The sequence below is a fragment of the Nuphar pumila genome, chromosome 12 (genome assembly GCF_984573655.1).
Source record: "Nuphar pumila chromosome 12, dmNupPumi1.hap1.1, whole genome shotgun sequence".
NCBI classification, from domain to species: Eukaryota; Viridiplantae; Streptophyta; class Magnoliopsida; order Nymphaeales; family Nymphaeaceae; genus Nuphar; species Nuphar pumila.
Genome location: NC_143260.1, coordinates 81085113 through 81104203, shown reverse-complemented (window position 1 = coordinate 81104203; position 19091 = coordinate 81085113). Strand labels below are relative to the sequence as shown.

Sequence of the window (19091 nt, the reverse complement as noted above, 5' to 3'; positions counted from 1 at the left end):
TATATATGGATTCACCACCCATAATTAATATTGGACAAGTTCAAACCCTTAAACTTTTAAAAGCCTTATATGGTCTTAAACAAGCCCCCAAGGTTTGGTATGATCGTTTTAGTGACATCATGGTTAAATTAGGATTTCATTTTTGTTATACTGACACTGCTCTCTTTGTTAAAAGTGCAGGTACTAGTATTGTTATCTTATTACTTTATGTTGATGACATTATCATTGGGAATGATCAAAATAGTATTGTTAATGTTAAAAATCTGTTAAAAAATAATTTTGACATGTCTGATTTAGGCTTCCTTAGATATTTTCTTGGCATTGAAGTCGCATATTCTCCTCGAAGATATATTTTGTCACAGATGAAGCTTGCTGCAGATATATGTACTAAGTCTGGCATTTCAGATGATAAAAAGGTAGAGACTCCAGAAGTCATTAATGCCAAATTAAGGTTGGAGGACGGGGTTCTTCTGGAAGATCCCACACCCTACAGACAATTCATTCGATCTCTCACTTACCTGACCATCACCAGACCAGACATCGCTCATGCAGTTCACTCTGCAAGTCAATTTCAGTATGCTCCTACAATTGTGCATATGAGCGTCGTGCTCCGGATCATCCGATACATCAAAAACACCATAAATAAAGGGTTATGTCTATCCTCATCTTCTTCCTTAAATCTTCTTGCTTATATTGATGCAGATTGGAGAGGTAACCCTAATGATAGAATCTCAACTACTGGTTTTTGTGTCTTTTTAGAAGATTCCTTAATTGCCTGGAGATGCAAAAAGCAATAGAAAGTCTCGCAATCTTCTACTGAAGCTGAATACCGGGCTATGGCAACCACAACAATGAAACTAGTTTGGCTTCGCAGTCTTCTCAAAGACATGGAGGTTGATATTGTTGGAGCTTCAAAGTTAAGTTGTGACAACAAGAGTGCCATCTATATTGCAAGCAATCGCACCTTCCATGAGCGCACCAAACATATTGAGATGGATTGTCATTGTGTTCGGGATGAATATTTACAAGGAACAATTACTCTTTCATATGTCACTTCAGAATATCGGTTGCCGGACTTCTTCACTAAAGCCCTTCCTGCTCCTCGCTTCATGTTTCTTCTTAGCAAACTTTTCATCTCCCCGTAAAGTTTTAAGGGGGGTGTTAAAATATGTATTATATATATAATACCCGATAGGGTATTTATGACTTTTCACATAGTTATTTTATAAAAACAACTATATTTCTTTTAAATTAGGTTTTTTTAATTCTTTTTATTTTTTATTTTTATTTTTATTTTTCTTATTTTTGTAAAAGCCAAAAAGAGCCCAACGACTCCATGGGAGCCCCCTTTTGAGCCCTTCTTTTGAGGCTCTTGGCCCTCCTTTTTACCTTGATTCTTTGTATAAATAGGGGTGGCCCCCTTTGTATATTTTCATGCTTGAGAGCTCTCTCTCTTTCAATAAAGAGGCTTTTATATTTTTGCCTATCTCAAGGCTTGTGTATGTATTGTCCCTTAGTGGACTTGGCTATTGTCTCTTTTGTTTGTCCATTGTAGAACATTGCAAGTGCTTATAGCACTCTTTACATTTCCGCATATCTCATTACAAACTTAAGCTACTTCAAAGAAAAAAAGTACAAACCAAGGAAATTAAGCACCAAGAAATATAAATGGGAAAGTGAGAGAGCCCACAAATATTTTTCATCAAATGAACTTCAAAATCTTGTTGTGTTCACAATATATGCAAGCTAATTTAGATTGGTTTATTATTGTTTTTCTTTTTAAGAAGCTATGCATTCCCTAAGTACCACAAATGTAACATTGGTAAATGCTCTAATGACTCATTGTAACTGCATGAGCATAACAGATGTCACACAAATAGAAGTAGAGCAAATTGGAATATTACTGCCCTTCAAAAACATCGTCTTAATGACAGTTTAAGAAAAAACAAATTACCACCAAGTTCTTTGGACCATCAGCTAGCCATAACCGACAGGTAGCCTCTATTTCGGATATGAATCTGAAGATAAAGAAGCAGTATAGTTATCCTTCCCATAAGCCTTATAGATGAGAGTGTCATTTTTATTTAAACTGGATAATTTGGTGGGGGCAGTGTAGAGACAAAAATGCATGTAAAATCAATTAAACATCAGATAAACAATGTGCAGTACCTCTCCCAGGAAGATGCAAGAGTAAAATCATCAAATCCTTCAGGCTGCAAGCAAGAAAGAACATTTAGCATCATCAACTCATCAATCATAAAGCAAAAAAGATTAGATAGACAGAACTGACCATAGTTAAGAAGATTGATGGCATTAAAATAAGACCACACAAGAATATTGGAACAGTATACGTGACACTAAAGTGACACTGCACTGATTACATGAGCCCCATCCTATTATGGGAATAACCAAGTGTCTCGTCAAATTGTTTGGTTGTTTTGAAGATCTCAAAGTAAGAACATGACATTATCAAAAAGTCTGTCGTCCATCTACCAAGCCCAATAGTCCATTTCCCATATGTGGTGCTTCATGGTTGAAGACCACATTACATAGTTTGTCATTAAGCTTGATGGGTACAATAGTGACGGTCTCTTTGTCATCCACAATAGAGAGAGAGAGAGAGAAGGAATGTAGAGAGGAGGAAACAAGAGTGCTTGAGTCACAAGCACTAGGAGCACACAAACCACGACCTCTCCACTAGAGCTACTAGAGATCTCCAACTTCAAGAATCAAGAGACAATGGCTTTGATACCATGTAATGAAGTGAACAACCACAAGAAAGATCCGAGAGAACCAACACCACGAATCCAATGAGCACAATAGTCCACCAAATCGCCCACTATGGGCACAAACACCAGATCTACTAAGGGCACACTCACAAGGGCCACCAAAGGCACACACCAAGAGAGCACTCACAAGATAAAAAATAATATTTTTTATTGATGGCTGAAATGCACAAAGAATACCTTAATTACAAGGGGAAGAAATCCCCAATATATACACACAAGAGAGCCCCAACTAGCCGTTAGACTAGTCTAACAGCTAGAAATCTAGTCATTAGACTAGTCCTAACAGCAAGTAATCTAGCTAAAAATAATACAAAAGAAAAATAAAAAAATTCCAAGGAAATAAAAATATGTACAAAAAAGGATATACATATACATATACACACATATATATACCAATATGTATACATACATGCATGTACACATAAATATATATATATATATATATATATATATGTATATATAAAAAAGTATGTATATATATATATATACAATTTTACAGAGGCGTCATCTTAATCCATGGAAGATGATACTTAGGGGTGCAATGGGTTAGGCAAGACCCTGTCCCAACTCATACTGGATCTAGTAGGGTAAAGGTTTGGTAAGAAAGGAAAGGGTCTAATTAAATATTCAGATCGAATCCGTGAGGTCCAATTAACATATGGACCCATGTATGATTTATGAAATTTAGTACTAAACTTGGGTCCACACCACAGTTCTGATTAAGATCCACAACGTTTCAATTAAAAAAATAATAATAATATTTAACCGGGCATGGACCAAGTCTGGTTTACATAATCGTTTTTACTCGAGTACGGCTTTTCCTATGTAAGATTTGGTCAGACCCGAATCTAAATCTGGTACCAGCACCTCCTAGTCAGACCCGGGTTTGGACCCACACATTTTTTGCTGTGGTCCAACTTATTGACACCTCTAGTGATGATAAAGCAGCCCCAACCCTAAACCCTAAACCCTAAACCCGAAACCCTAAACCAATTACCAAATGTTTTTTCCCTCATAAACACAAGTGCACCCCTATTAATTCTTGTTGATTATACTATAAATTACTGGCTGCAACACTTGCTTGATCATCACCATTAGTCTTTCTTTGATGATTCATGCATTTGGGATTCCGGATGTTCCTAAGACATGCATTCTGGAAAAGGTTTATTTGACTCCTATACTACGGGCAATGGTTCGAGTTATACATATCGAGTCCGTCTTGCCTACAACCAACGATGAGGGTGTACCGATATACTCTCTTTTGTATTTAATCGACTCTCTTATACTTGAACATCATTTGAGCTATTAATAAAGCTTCAAAAGTCTCCCCAAAAGTGAAGATTGTGTGTATGGTTTGCTTTATTTTTCATTGGGTGGTCTCTAATTACGCTGTGATTAGATCCAAACCCAGTGAGATCTTGTGCAAGGAACCCAATTCCATATAACAAAGAAATTTTTTTCTAACAATCTCCCAGTGACGGACAGTTCTAAGAAACCTACAAACTCCACCCCATAACCCAAACACAAGAATCAGGGAAAATCAAAACGGAAAGATCTTCACATTGAGTCGAAAAAAGATCAATTTGCATTAGAAAAATCACCCGCAACCAAGCTCGATTAGGAAAGAAACTCATTCTGACATTTATTCAGAGGGAATAACATGAGAAACGGAATCACGAGAGGATTAGAGGGTTGGAGCGTACCTCGTACAAGGAAGAGGGATCTCTATCTTCCTCGGCGCTGCTGGTGGACGCCATCTACGGAAGAAGATGAGACGCTATCGACGCATTCCCTGCGGATCGGAACGGAAAATCTGATGTAATTCTGAGAGATCGATGAAGGAAAACTCTCTCTCTCTCTCTCTCTCTCTCTCTCTCTCAGATCGAACAGACGGTATGGTTACTGCCTTTATTCAGTTGACCATCCGCCCCTTTGTATTTCCTGGCCTATGTCACAAAGACACGTAGATACGAGAACGGGTTTACGCAAATTCAAGTTGGAAATTTTTTGAAAAACAGGACAATTTTTTTTTAGTTTTTTAATCAATCGAAAACTTTTCTTAATATTTTAATGTTAAAAAACCATTTAAAAAAGATTATTTAATGTTAAAACTGTATTTTTTTATTGAAAATCAACTTTAAATAATGAAAAATTATTAAAATATTATTTATGCTTGTTAGTGTCCGTGCGAAACAGGTTATATCTTCCCCCGTGCGTGTTTTGGGGTCCGAATGAGCGCCACGTATGTAAGCACGTGAAGCTCATTTTCCCGTGTGTGCCGACATCACTTAGCATCAGAGTTTGGTTTGTTTGCAAAGACTTAAGTACCCTTTCCTCCCATTAGCGCAATGAAACGACGTTTCGAGTAAAGGACAAAAATATCCTCCCGCTAGAAAAGGTTAATCTCATCATTGTTTTCGCCTTAAGGAGTAAACTCCTTTGCTTTAACAGGAGGTCCTCGCAATATGTCACCCTAAACATTCTGGCTCACCCTTTGACGATGCACCATCTGCTATAACAGGCGCTCCCTTTGACGATGCAGCCTTTGACACCGTCTGCTGCTGCGGGATCACCCTTTGCCATCGTCTGCTGCCGTCGATGCATCCCTTTTCATCATCTACTGTCGCCGGAGTACCTCTTTTTGTCATCTACTACCGTCGGAGCGTAGTCAGAGCATCGTTGCCACCATCGGCTACATTTACCTTCTAGGTGCTTCTCCTCCACTATCAAATTAGCAAAACTTGTGTCCTTTCGATGAGTTTTGTGTAAGGTTTCGTTATATAAACAAATCAGTTTTCGTTATGTAAATCTGAATGTTAAATCTTATAACTGGTTATACTATTCATGCTAAATAACACCTATTTTCATACTGAAATAAATCGATTTGTACCTATCCACCTTCTGGGTGTCGAAAATAGTTAGCACGATTTGTTCTTATGAATGTCAAACATTACAACGATATGTACTTATGAGGGCTAAATTTCTACAACGATTTGTAAGTTTGAATTTAAAAATGATTTATACATTTAATGCAATAACGATTTGTTCGATGCAGCAACAATTTATATGTTTCAAGCAGTAGCGATTTAGCCGATTTATGATTCATGATTTATACATTTAAAGCAACCACGATTTATACATTTAATGCAGTAGTGATTTATGATTTACAACGTTATGTACTTATGAAGGATTCGATTTCTTAAATGATTTGCGGTTAAATTTATGTGTTGTGCAAGTTAGCAATGACTACAATTCGTAAGACAAGAAAGCCTTTGTCGTTGGAGGGGATGACTCTTGGAGAAATCATCCACCAGTCCGATATATATGAGGATTATGTAAAATACCAAAATATAATGAACATTGAGAATGAAAAAAGATAGAAACAAATTGTTGGATATTTATTATGCGGAGCCTGATCCATCAGATATTGAAGATGAAAAGCAAACAAAGAAAGATGAGGAAGAACTAAGGATGAAGAAGAAGAAGAAGAAGGATGACGAAGCGAAGGAAAAGCAAAGGAACAATGAGGAGGAGAATGAAAACTACGCGCACTTATGAGGCAAAAGGATTTCTTCCTGCTAACCATGCAAAATTAAATCTACATGAACATCATTCTTCATGTTATCTGTCATGATCATCAGTTGCATCGCACTATACTATGCATCAAATTGTTATTTACCGTGTCAATTAAAGAAACAACTTATCATATATGTGTGTTGACGATAGCGATTTACGTGACAGCGATTTAATCAAAGCTACGATGTTGTGAAGCGATTTCAATTTTAATCGCTAAATGAACAACGATTTGAATACGCAAATTGCCACCACAATCGCACAACAATGTATTGTCGCACAAACACGTTTCAATATCATAATACAAATATCTTACAAATCGACACTAGCAAACACATAATATGTTACAAATCGATATACATGTCGCATAATATATTACAAATTGATTCGAAAATTCAGCATAATATCTTATAAATCGTGATTTGTGTTATACTATTCCAATATTTTCTATACAAAGGCAAATTGTTGTGGCCAACATATATGTCATTGTGTAAATCTCATAAATCGTTAACCGAAATTCAGGTCTCACAAGGCATATCGATTTTTGACAGTGAGCGGGATGTGGAACGACGTTTACTGTTGAATCTCAAACCTTACAAGGATATGTACTTATGAAGGGTGTGATTTCTACAACGATTTGTATGTTTGAAGCAACAATTTGTACGTTTAAAGTAGGAACAATTTATACGTTTGTTAAAATAGCGATGTATACTTGTTGACGATAGCGATTCACGTGACAGCTATTTAATAAAGGTATGAAGCTTTGAAGCGATTTTTATAGAAATCGCTAAATGAGCAACGATTTGAACACGCAAGTGACCACCTCATGTCGCTACAATGTAAATTCCTCACGCACAGTTTTCAATTGCATACTACAATATCTAACAAATCAATACTAGAAAGCACTTAATATTTTACAAATTGGTACATATATTACATAATATATTACTATACCTAAATCTATACTCTAAACCCTAAACCCTTAATATCTTAATAAACCCTAACCCTAAACCCATAATATATTACTAAACCCTAAACCATTTAATCGTAAACCCTTTAACCCTAAACTCTAAACCTTAAACCTTAAACCCTAAACCCGAAAACCCTAAACCCTAAAACCTAAAAACCCTAAACGTAAACCTAAATCCTAAACCATAACCCTAAACCCTAAACCCTTAAGATATTGTTTTGAGTATTAATATCGATTTAAGATATTATTTTGATTCTAAATATCAATTTTTAAGATATCAATATGAATTTCTAAATCAATTTAAGATATTGTTCTGAATCTTAATATCGATTTCTATGGTGATTCTTAATATGGATTTAAGATATTGTTTTGATTCTTAATATCAATTTAAGATATTGTTTAGATTCTAAATATTGATTGTTAAGATATCAATATGAATTTTCATATCGATTTAAGATATTGTTTTGATTCTTAATACTGATTTAAGATATTGTTATGATTCTAAATATCGATTTTAAAGATATCAATACGAATTTCCAAATCAATTTAAGATATTGTTTTAAATCTTAATATCAATTTATATGTTGATTCTTAATATCGATTTAAGATATTTTTTTTATTCTTAATATCGATTTAACACATTGTTTTTATTCTAAATATCGATTTTTAAGACATGAACAAGAATTTCCATATCGATTTAAGATGTTGTTTTGATTTTTAATATCGATTTAAGATATTTACTTGATTCTAAATATTGATTTTTAAGATATCAATATGAATTTACAAAATGATTTAAGATATTGTTCTAAATCTTAATATCGATTTTTATGTTGATTCTTAATATCGATTTAAGATATTATTTTGATTTTTAATATCAATTTAAGACATTGTTTTGATTCTAAATATCGATTTTTAAGATATTAATAGGAATTTTCATATCGATTTAAGATGTTGTTTTGATTCTTAATATCGATTTAAGATATTTACTTGATTCTAAATATCAATTTCGATCCTGATTCTGTATATCAATTTATAAGCTATCAACAGTAATTTCTATATCAATTTGTATGATATTTGATCATCGAATTACGTTATACTATGATAATATTTTTGTAACAAAGGTAAATCTTTGTGGCCGACAAAGACGTCATTATAAAATCTTTTATTATAAAACGTTAACTGACAAAAAAACTTTGGCGGGTCCCATAAGCATTAAACTCCTTGGCTATAAAAGGAGTTCTTCGCAATATTTTCCCCTAAACGTTCCACAAAAAATCTAACACTTCATCTTCTTTTGTCGGAGCACGCTTTGCCTTCTCGGTGAGTTTTTATGTTGTGCAAGTTACCAATGGCTTATATTTCTAAGAGAAGAAACACTTTGTCATCAGCGAAGTAATCTCTTGATGAAATCATCCAACAATATGCTTTTTATGAGCAATTAGAAGCGTACTACAGAATAATGAAGATTGAGAATGATAAAGAAAGTGAGCAATTGCTGGTAAATTATAGAGTGGAGCCTAATCTGTCAGATATTGAAGATGATAATCCAACGAAGAATGATGAGGAAGAAGTACAAATGAAAAAGAAAAAGAAGGATGACGAAGAGAAGCAAAATGAAAGAAAGGAGGAGGATAATGAAAAAAAGCAAAGAAAATCAAGGCAAAGGAAGGAGGAGGTGGAGGATAGGGGAAAGCAAAGGAATAATAAGGAGAAGGAGGAAGAGAAGCGAAGGCAAAAGGAGGAGAGGGAAAAGCAAATAAAGAATAAGGAGAAGGAGGAGAAGCGAAGGCAAAAGAAGAAGGGGGAGGAGGAGAGGGAAAAGCAAATGAAGGAGAAAGAGGATAAGGAAGAGAAGGAAAGACAAAGGAAGAAGCGGGAAGAGGAGGAGAGGGAAAGGCAATTGAAGAAGAAGAAGGAGGAAGAAGATAATGAAAGGCAAATGATGAAGCAAAAATATTTTGAAAAGCAAAGAAAGATAAGGCAAATGAAGAAGGAGGTGGAAAAGAGGGAAAGGCAAAAAAAGAATAAGGAGGAGAGAGAAAGACAATTGAAGAAGAAGAAAGAAAGCCAAATGATGAAGATGGAAGAGGAAAGGCAAAGGAAGAAGCATCAGGATGAGGAAGAGAAGGAAAGACAAAGGAAAGAGAAGGTGGGCGATGAAGATAAGAAAAGCCAAAGGAAGGAGAAGGAGGACGAGAAAGAGAAGGAAAGACAAAGGAAGGAGAAGGCGGACGAGGAAGAGAAAGAAAGGCAAACGAAGGAGAAAGAGGACGAAGAAGAGAAGAAAAGACAAATGAATGAGAAGAAGGACGAGAAAGAGAACGAAAGAGAAAGGAAGAAGCAGGACGAGGAAGAGAAGAAAAAATAAATGAAGAAGTAGGAGGAAGAGAAGGAAATGGAAAGGAAAAAGTAGAGGAAGGGATGAGATGAAGAGGAGAAAAGTGTGACCAACGTTAATCGCTATTGTATGTCATGATGTACTATTGTAGGCATTATTATGTATAGCGATTACTATGAATAGTGATTACTATGAATAGTGATTACTCCATATAGCGATTACTATGCATAGCAATTATTATGTATAACGATTACTCTGTATAGCGATTACTACGATAGCGATTAATGTGATAGTGATTAATGTGATAGCAATTACTCTGTATAGTGATTACTGCGATAGCGATTACTATGTATAGCAATTAACTGTGATTTGATATTTTGTGTTACAGGCAAGTTAGAAGAGAAGCAGAGCAACATATGAAAAGCTGAAAGGGCCGTGTCAGTGGCCTGTAGTTCTGTCGTAGTTCAGAAAGCTGAGTGAATATCAGAAGGACCGATTACAAAAGATACACTTTGGCGGCCTTCTGGACCAACATTATTTTGAAATTTGCTGGAACACCATAACCCACCTGGTCAATAAGTAGAATCATAAGACAAACATATTCCAGTTTGGGGGGTTTGATATCACCATGACCTTAGAAGATGTGGCACGGATTACGAATCTTAAGTACCATGGAAGTGATATTCTAACATGGGATTCAAACTATAACCCACAGGACAATTGCACGACCCTTCTTGGAATGTCGATGGAGGAATGGCATGAGTGTATTTCTGGTGGAGGCAATTCCTCAATGATGAAAGTTCATTTTTTTCGTAATAAATGAGAATGTCGGTCTGTTGCATGTGCATCTGAAGCAGTTGACCAAGAGTTGTACGACTTCCTTCTTTATTTTTTTGGACTTACTTTATTTTCCGATTCTTCTGATTTGAGAATAAGTAATTGTGGCTGCAGTTCCTGAAAGACTTAGATAAAGTTGACAACTAGGCATGGAGTGCTACTATGCTCACCCACTTGTACAGTCAACTTTACCGTGCGAGTTGGGGTACAAAAATCATCAGAGGGTTTTGGCCATTTGTTAAAGTATTTGTTTATTACATTTTTAGTGCTTGTGAACTAAGCTCGTTGAAGGTTGTAGTCATACTAATATATTATTTTTGTATGCCTGGGCATGAGAGCATATTGTCGCCTTGCGTCCCCAATATGGCCTTGCGGTTTGTGGTTTTTCCAAGATCAGCTAGTGGGCTTCAATAAATGTCAAGAAGGAAAATGCTCAGTTCATTTTAGATGGGCTGCAATTAAATGTGGTAAATGTTTTAAAATCGTTGTAATATTTAACATTATTAAGTAATCATTGCTTTAGGATTTTGTCTTCCTTAGTACAAATCGTTATCTCCTTTGCATTTAACTTTCATTAGCGTAAATCGTTATAATGTTTAGCATTCTTAAGTAATCACCGCTTTAGGATTTTGTCTTCTTTATTACAAATCGTTATCGCATTTGCATCTAACTTTTATTAGCGTAAATCTTTGTAATGTTTAACATTCTTAAGTAATCATTGCTTTAGGATTTTGTCTTCTTTAGTACAAATCATTATCGCATTTGCATCTAACTTTCATTAGCGTAAATCATTGTAATGTTTAGCATTCTTAAGTAATCATCGCTTTAAGATTTTATCTTCCTTAGTACAAATCGTTATCACATTTGCATCTAACTTTCATTACCGTAAATTGTTGTAATGTTTAGCATTCTCGAGTAATTATTGCATTCAACATTTTGTCTTCCTTAGTACAAATCGTTATCGCATTTGCATCTAACTTTCATTAGCATAAATTATTATAATGTTTACTTAAGTAATCATCGCTTTAGAATTTTGTATTTCTTAGTACAAATTGTTATCGCATTTACATCTAACTTTCATTAGCATAAATCGTTATAATGTTTAGCATTCTTAACTAATAATCGCATTCAGCATTTTGTCTTCCTTAGTACAAATCGTTATCGCATTCAACATTTTATATAAATAATTATGTCTATATCTAAATTACATTCTCGATTATACAGGTTGTGTGAAGACCTTATGGGGATGGGGAGAACGAGGATGTCGAGGTTGTTGCTGAGGCTGCGAGACTATCTATCTGCGATATTTGGCTCTTTAGCAAATGTGAAGCCGAGTTGCAGTATGGTAGTCGAGTACTCCTACAAGCTGGCTTGGGACAGTCAATACCAAAATTGCATGTGGCATTGAAAAGGAAGATGAATAGTGGTGGAGCCAGAAACGTGAATTAGCACAAACTCTCCAGGAAACAATTGGATAGCTGAAACAAAGGAGATGTTCGTGCCATACCATATGATTATAAAGAATGACAATATGACCCCAACTATTTCAAACAATATTGACAACCTATGCATGAAAATCGACAGATTGAGGAGAAGCAACCTGAAATTGAGTTCACTCTTGTCACCGAGCATGTTGTCCTCTGGTATAGACATAACGTCCATCATGTCATTTTAGTAGATACTATGATTCTCTTTGTTGCAGTACACGATAAGGAGCAAACACCGCTTGAGAAGGTATCGTCCGACCAAAGGTTAGCGATGTTGGAAAGTGAGAATAAGGAGTTACGGAAGAGCGTGCAGAATTTGAGTAAACAAATTGGGTCACTGGTTGAGATGATTACCAGTGGGTTTAATAAGATCAAGGGAACGAAGAGGCCACCTCATAAAAAGACCACCAAGTCCAAGAAAGAGATGATTTCTAGGTCCATCTGAGTCGTCAAGTGTGAGTGAATAAACATATTATGTGATTTGTATATCCCGATAATTCTATATTGTAATTCTGTCATTCTTTGTTGTAATTATATAATTCTTTCTTTAATAAGTGTAACACAGAAGTGCCACTGAAAAATCGACAAGACTACATAAACTTAGGTTTATAATTATATAATTCTTCCATGATTTATACTTATGTATAACGCTTATTGGCTTAGGGTTTATTATATATCGCGATTCCTGTGATAGCAATTACTCTGCATAGCGCTTACTATGTATAGTGATTATGAAGTTACCATGATTTGTACTTATATTTGCTAAATCGTATAGCAATTACTAGCTTAGGGTTTATTATTTATAGTGTTTCCTATGACAACGATTACTTAATATGTCAATTACTCAGTATCGCGATTATGAAGATACCATTATTTGTACTGACGTTTGCTAAATCCTATAGCGATTACTGGTTTAAGGTTTATTATTTATAGTATTTCCTGTGACAACGATTAATATATATAACGATTATAAAGTTACCATGATTTGTACTTACGTTTGCTAAATCGTATAGCGATTACTAGTTTTGAGTTTATTATGTATAGTGATTTCTGTAATAGCGAATACTCAGTATAGCAACTATGAAGTTACCATGATTTGTACTTACTTTTGCTAGATCGTATAGCAATTACCAGTTCAGGGTTTATTACTTATAGCATTTCCTGTGATAACAATTACTTAGTATAACGATTAATAGGTATAACGATTATGAAGTTACCACGATTTGTACTTACGTTTGCTAAATCCTATAGCGATTACTAGTTTTGAGTTTATATTGTATAGCGATTTCGATAAGAGCGATTACTAGATATAGCGATTATGAAGTTACCACGATTTGTACTTAGGTTTGTTCAATTGTTAAGCGATTACTGGTTTATGTTTTATTATTTATAGCGTTTCCTTTAGTTGCAAGGAACGTTGCATTACATTAGTTTAGGGTTTAGGGTCTAGAGTTTAGGAAAACATCATCTGACACGCTACTAATGTTAGGCAATGTGTCATTCATCTACACGTACTAACATCGTTTCGATGATACTAGCAAATGAAACATCTTTTAATTAATGCGTAATGTAATTTATTTATTTGTTAATATTCTTTTTGTGTGATTTTTGAAAACTGGCAGGACATGAAACGACGTGAAGAATAAATGAATGAAGTGTCACATAACTTCAGTAGTGTGTTCCGCAAGGAACACAGAACGCTTCCTTTAAGAACATGGAACAGGCGACATTTCATTTAAAGAAGAAAAAGAGTGTTTCCTATAACCTGCTTCGTGAGCAATGAACAGAAAAATTGACGTTTCCTCTAACCTCTTTCATCGCAAAAGTTTTATCGATGTCGAAGAAGGACGCTGCAATTCAGTCGAACATCCACAAAAAGAGTACCTTTGATTCCTATAACCTGCGTCATCTTTTGTAAGTCATTTACAGTTTGTTTACTGAATATAATGCTACAGTTTGTTTACTGAATATTCAGCTAATTTTAATGTCAAAAAACTCAGCAAAGTGCTCGAAGAGAACATCGACCGGATGCGAGATGAATTTGCAGAGCACACTATCAATAATTTTGTAAGTATGAAACCACTATCAATTATACATTTATGTATGCCATGGGTATGTATATTAACAAGTGCATATTTGTTATAAACATACTATACACGATTTCGTCATGTATATTCAAAGCAAGGAAACAACTATGTCGGTCTGCATCATCACCCCTTATTTTATGGTATATCGGTTATCTTATACATTTATTTTTTTTTTTGATTTACTAATGTACCTTTATGTTTTAAACTTACTATTACAGAGTATTGTTCGTCGAATGTCATACGCAGCTGGATTTCTAGACGGACTACAATACTGGGGTAACGATGACCAAATGGCAGACTTTTGTTCAAGTAAAAAGGTTTGTGATCATATCGATTTATAAGATGTTAAATCTATTTAAGATCTTGTTTTGATTCTTAATATCGATTTTTAAGCTATCAATAGGAATTTGTATATCAATTTAAGATATTGTTTTGATTCTTAATGTCGATTTCTATGTTGATTCTAAATATCGATTTTTAAGATATTGTTTAGATTGTTAATATCAATTTAAGATATTATTTTAATCCTTAATATCGATTTCTATGCTGATTCTTAATACCTATTCTTAAGCTATCAACATATCGATTTAAGATATTGTTCTGATTCTTAATATCGATTTCTATATTGATTCTTAATATCGATTTAGGATATTGTTTTGATTCTTAATATCGATTTTTAAGATATCAATGCGAATTTCTAAATCAATTTAAGATATTGCTCTGAATCTTAATATTGATTTCTATGCTGATTCTTAATATCAATTTAAGATATTGTTTTGATTCTTAATATCGATTTCTATCTGATTCTTAATATCTATTTTTAAGCTATCAATAAGAATTTCCATATCAATTTAAGATGTTGTTCTGATTCTTAATATCGATTTCTATGCTAATTCCTAATATTTGATTCTTAATATCGATTTATATGCTGGTTCTTAACATCGATTTTTATGATATTAGTACGCATTTCTATATCTATTTTTTAAGATATTTTATAATTGATTTGCAGATATTGATTCTTACATTGTGGCAATAAAAAAAGTATTGTATCTTATACGTGTTGGATGTACGAGAATAAAAAATATGGTTATACAATTCCTTGGACTATAACATTGGTGTAGACCGTGACATTGTGCATTTGGTAAGTTTCTATCTTTAAGATTACCGTATCTTGTACTGTGGCCTAGAATTTACTTGCTTTTGCATAAACCACTGGTTGGATTTTTCAAAGATATGTTGGGTGTCGACATTGGCCCGTGGAGGCTTCACGTCGCAGATGATGCTCTTTTACAAAATAATGGCATCGATTATGGCGTCTTTGTAATGAAGTATATTGAAGCAATATACTATGGACGAGCACTAGAATTCTTCGTTGTATGTCATACACTTAAACATGTTTTATTATCTTATATTATTGATGATTACATTTTTATATTGGTTTGACTTTCAGGTTTTTTTTAGGATGATATACCTAGATTTCGCACAAAACTAGAGATAGCAATTTTTGGTTCAACTTTCAATTTCCATTTTTTTTGTGTACAGACATTTGTAACTGATTTTATAGACTATGTATACAAAATTTATAAGACTGTGTATAAAATTTATATTGATCCATAAACCAAAATTGTGAACCTGGCACACGTGTGTTGAATATGCAAATCACCACCTCAAGCTCCCAAATCGCAACAATGTAAATTCTATAGACACATTTCAAAATCATAATACAAATATCTTACAAATCGACATATCTTATAATTTATAGGATATTATATCGATTTTTGTGAGATATTGTTTTGTTTGTTAATATCGATTTGTAATATATTATGCTGAATTACCATATATCAATTTGTAAGATATTATGTGTTTTCTAGTATTGATTTGTGAGATACGTAAAAGCGACACTAGAAAGCACTTAATATTTTATAAATCGACACTAGAAAGCACTTAATATTTTACAATTTGGTACATATATCCCATAATATATTACTATACCTAACCCTATCTCTAAACCTAAACCCTTAATATCTTACTAAACCCATATTTAAGATATTGTTTTGATTCTAAATATCGATTTTTAAGATATCAATAGGAATTTCCATATCGATTTAAGATGTTTTGATTCTTAGTATCAATTTAAGATATTGTTTTGATTCTAAATATCGATTTTTAAGATATCAATATGAATTTTCAAATCGATCTAAGATATTGTTTTGAATCTTAATATCGATTTCTATGTTGATTCGTAATATCGATTTAAGATATTGTTCTAATTCTAAATATTGATTTTAAAGATACCAATACGAATTTCCAAATCCATTTAAGATATTGTTTTGAATCTTAATATTGATTTCTATGTTGATTTTTAATATCGATTTAAGATATTGTTCTGATTCTAAATATCAATTTTAAAGATATCAATACAAATTTCCAAATCCATTTAAGATATTATTCTGAATCTTAATATCTATTTCTATGTTGATTCTTAATATCGATTTAAGATATTATTTTGATTCTTAATATCATTTTAAGATATTGTTTTGATTCTAAATATCGATTTTTATTATATCAATAGGAATTCACATTGATCCATAAACCAAAATTACGAACCTGACACACGTATATCAATTTTGTAATATATTATGCTGAATTGTCGTATATCAATTTGTAAGATATTATGTGTTTTCTAGTGTCGATTTGTGAGATATTGTTTTGTTTGTTAATATCGATTTATAATGTATTATGTTGAATTGTCGTATATCGATTTATAAGATATTATGCTGAATTGACATATATCGATTTATAATATATTATGCTGCATCATCGTATATCGATTTGTAAGATAATATATATTTTCTAGTATCAATTTGTGATATATTGTTTTGATTGTTAATATCGATTTGTAATATATTATGCTGAATTGTCGTATATTGATTTGTAAGATATTATGTGTTTTCTAGAGTTGATTTGTAAGATATTATTTTGGTTGTTAATATCGATTTGTAATATATTATGTTGAATTTTTGTATATCGATTTGTAAGATGTTATGCTGAATTGCGTATTCCGATTTGTAAGATATTATGCTGAATTATCGTATATCGATTTATAAGATTATATGTGTTTTCTAGTGTCGATTTGTGCGATTGGGGTTTAGGGTTTAGGTTTAAGGATTTTGGGTTTTATTGTGTTAACTTCTTATTGTAAGATTATATGTGTTAACTTCTTAAATACAAATCGATTTTGTTCATAAAAATATATCGTTCTTGCCGTAACTTCGTAACTACAAATTGACATGATTTACAACCACATTCATATACAAAAAATATTAGTATTTAGTTATAATACATCACGACCAATGGTTTGGCTTAGATACAATACATGACCATCATAAAGAAAGAAAACATATATTATCACCAGTATGAAACCCATGTCCAAAATAGTGATATATGCTTCTAATACAATTTAGGTGCGGGAATGTGGAAAGCTATTTATGGGAGGACATTTTCATCAAATGCATATCTATCTTTTAAAGACTCCCGTTTTTATAGAAGAGATCATCAAAACATCCATATCGTTCATTGTCGAGTTTATTTTCTACTGCAAAGCGATTCTATGTGCAACTGTGGATACATTCTCTACAAGAAAATGAGATCATTAGTAATGAAAGCCCACTGCACCATTTTCCTCAGACTGAGACTGATAGAGACTCTAGCAATGGTGCACCTTGAGAATATGCTTCACAAACTTCAGCTTAGGCGCTATCCCCTTGAAGAGCCAATGGGCTACATCATAAATCGCCTTTACGTATTTATAATGAAGTATATCGAAGACAAATACGTAAAAGCGATTTATGATGTAGCTCATCGGCTCCTTCAAGGGGACAATGCCTGAGCTGAAGTTTGTGAAGCATATTGTCAAGAGTGCACCAATACTAGAGTCTCTAAGAATCAACCTCAGTTTGAGAAAAATGGTACAGTGGGCTGCCATTACTAATGAGTTCATTTTCTTAGAGAGGATGTATCTGCAACTATACATAGAATCACTTTTCATTAGGAAATGAACACGATGATGAACGATATGGATGTTTTGGTGATCTTTTTTGTAAAAATGGGAGTCTCTAAAAGATAGATATGTGTTTGATGAAAATATTGAAGAAGAAGAAGAAGGTGGAGGAGCAAAAGGAAGAAGAAGAAGTTGCGCTGCCGTAGAAAAGCGGAAGAGATGTTAAATAGACTAGGGTTTTACACCTGCACAACAGGTCAGGTTGGGTTTTATATATATCTATATTAGGGTTTTATATTTTGCAGGGTTTTACGCATGTGTACTCAAATCGACACGATGTTTAGACTTAGTAAAGTACAAATCGATTTGACTTTCAAGTTTTTTTGTTACTACATTTCTATATTGGTCTGACTTTTGGTTTTTTTTTTCAGGATGATATATTTGGATTCTGCACAGAACTATGCAAAAAAATTGATGGATTTTCTAGTTGAGGAAGATACAAAAACCTAGGCTGCAAGATTACCTAGTAAGAGGAAGTCTTTTTAAATGTCTACCTGTTCTCAAGGATAACGTGAAGAGGGTTATGTTCTACTGTTGAGAGAGAGAGAGCAATTTTTTGTTCAAATTTCAATTTCTAAATTTTTTGTGTATAAATATTTGTAACCGATTTTGTAGACTGTGTATACAAATTTTGATGAAATAGGGAAAGGTTCATCAGCGGGTTCAATCTTTGGCTTCTTAATGTTAGTCTAATTACTATTTTTGTCTGCACACCCTCTCTTTTCTCGAGCAAATAAATGAGGCGAAACCGCCTCCACAACCTGCCTTTTTTAGAATGAAGCTTTCTGATATAGTGCCAATTTGGTGATATTGTTTTGTTTGTTAATATTGATTTGTAATATATTATGTTGAATTGCCGTATATCGATTTATAAGATATTATGTGTTTTCTAGTATCGATTTGTGAGATATTGTTTTGTTTGTTAATATTGTTTTGTAATATATTATGTT

The 19091-nt window shown here is 33.4% G+C and overlaps 1 protein-coding gene across 1 annotated transcript in view; it reads right to left on the bottom strand.

Moving 5' to 3' along the window:
- The window catches only part of LOC149821066 (Rab3 GTPase-activating protein catalytic protein), a 145619-nt gene extending 140953 nt beyond the window's left edge, over positions 1-4666 (bottom strand). Inside the window, exons 1-3 of the mRNA XM_089981693.1 lie at positions 4493-4666; positions 2170-2213; positions 1955-2018 (exon numbers count right to left, since the gene is read on the bottom strand). Of these exons, the coding sequence (XP_089837819.1) occupies positions 1955-2018; positions 2170-2213; positions 4493-4546 (162 nt within the window). The 5' untranslated portion in view covers positions 4547-4666. The remainder of the gene's footprint in view (positions 1-1954; positions 2019-2169; positions 2214-4492) is intronic.
- Positions 4667-19091: the final 14425 nt, after the last annotated feature.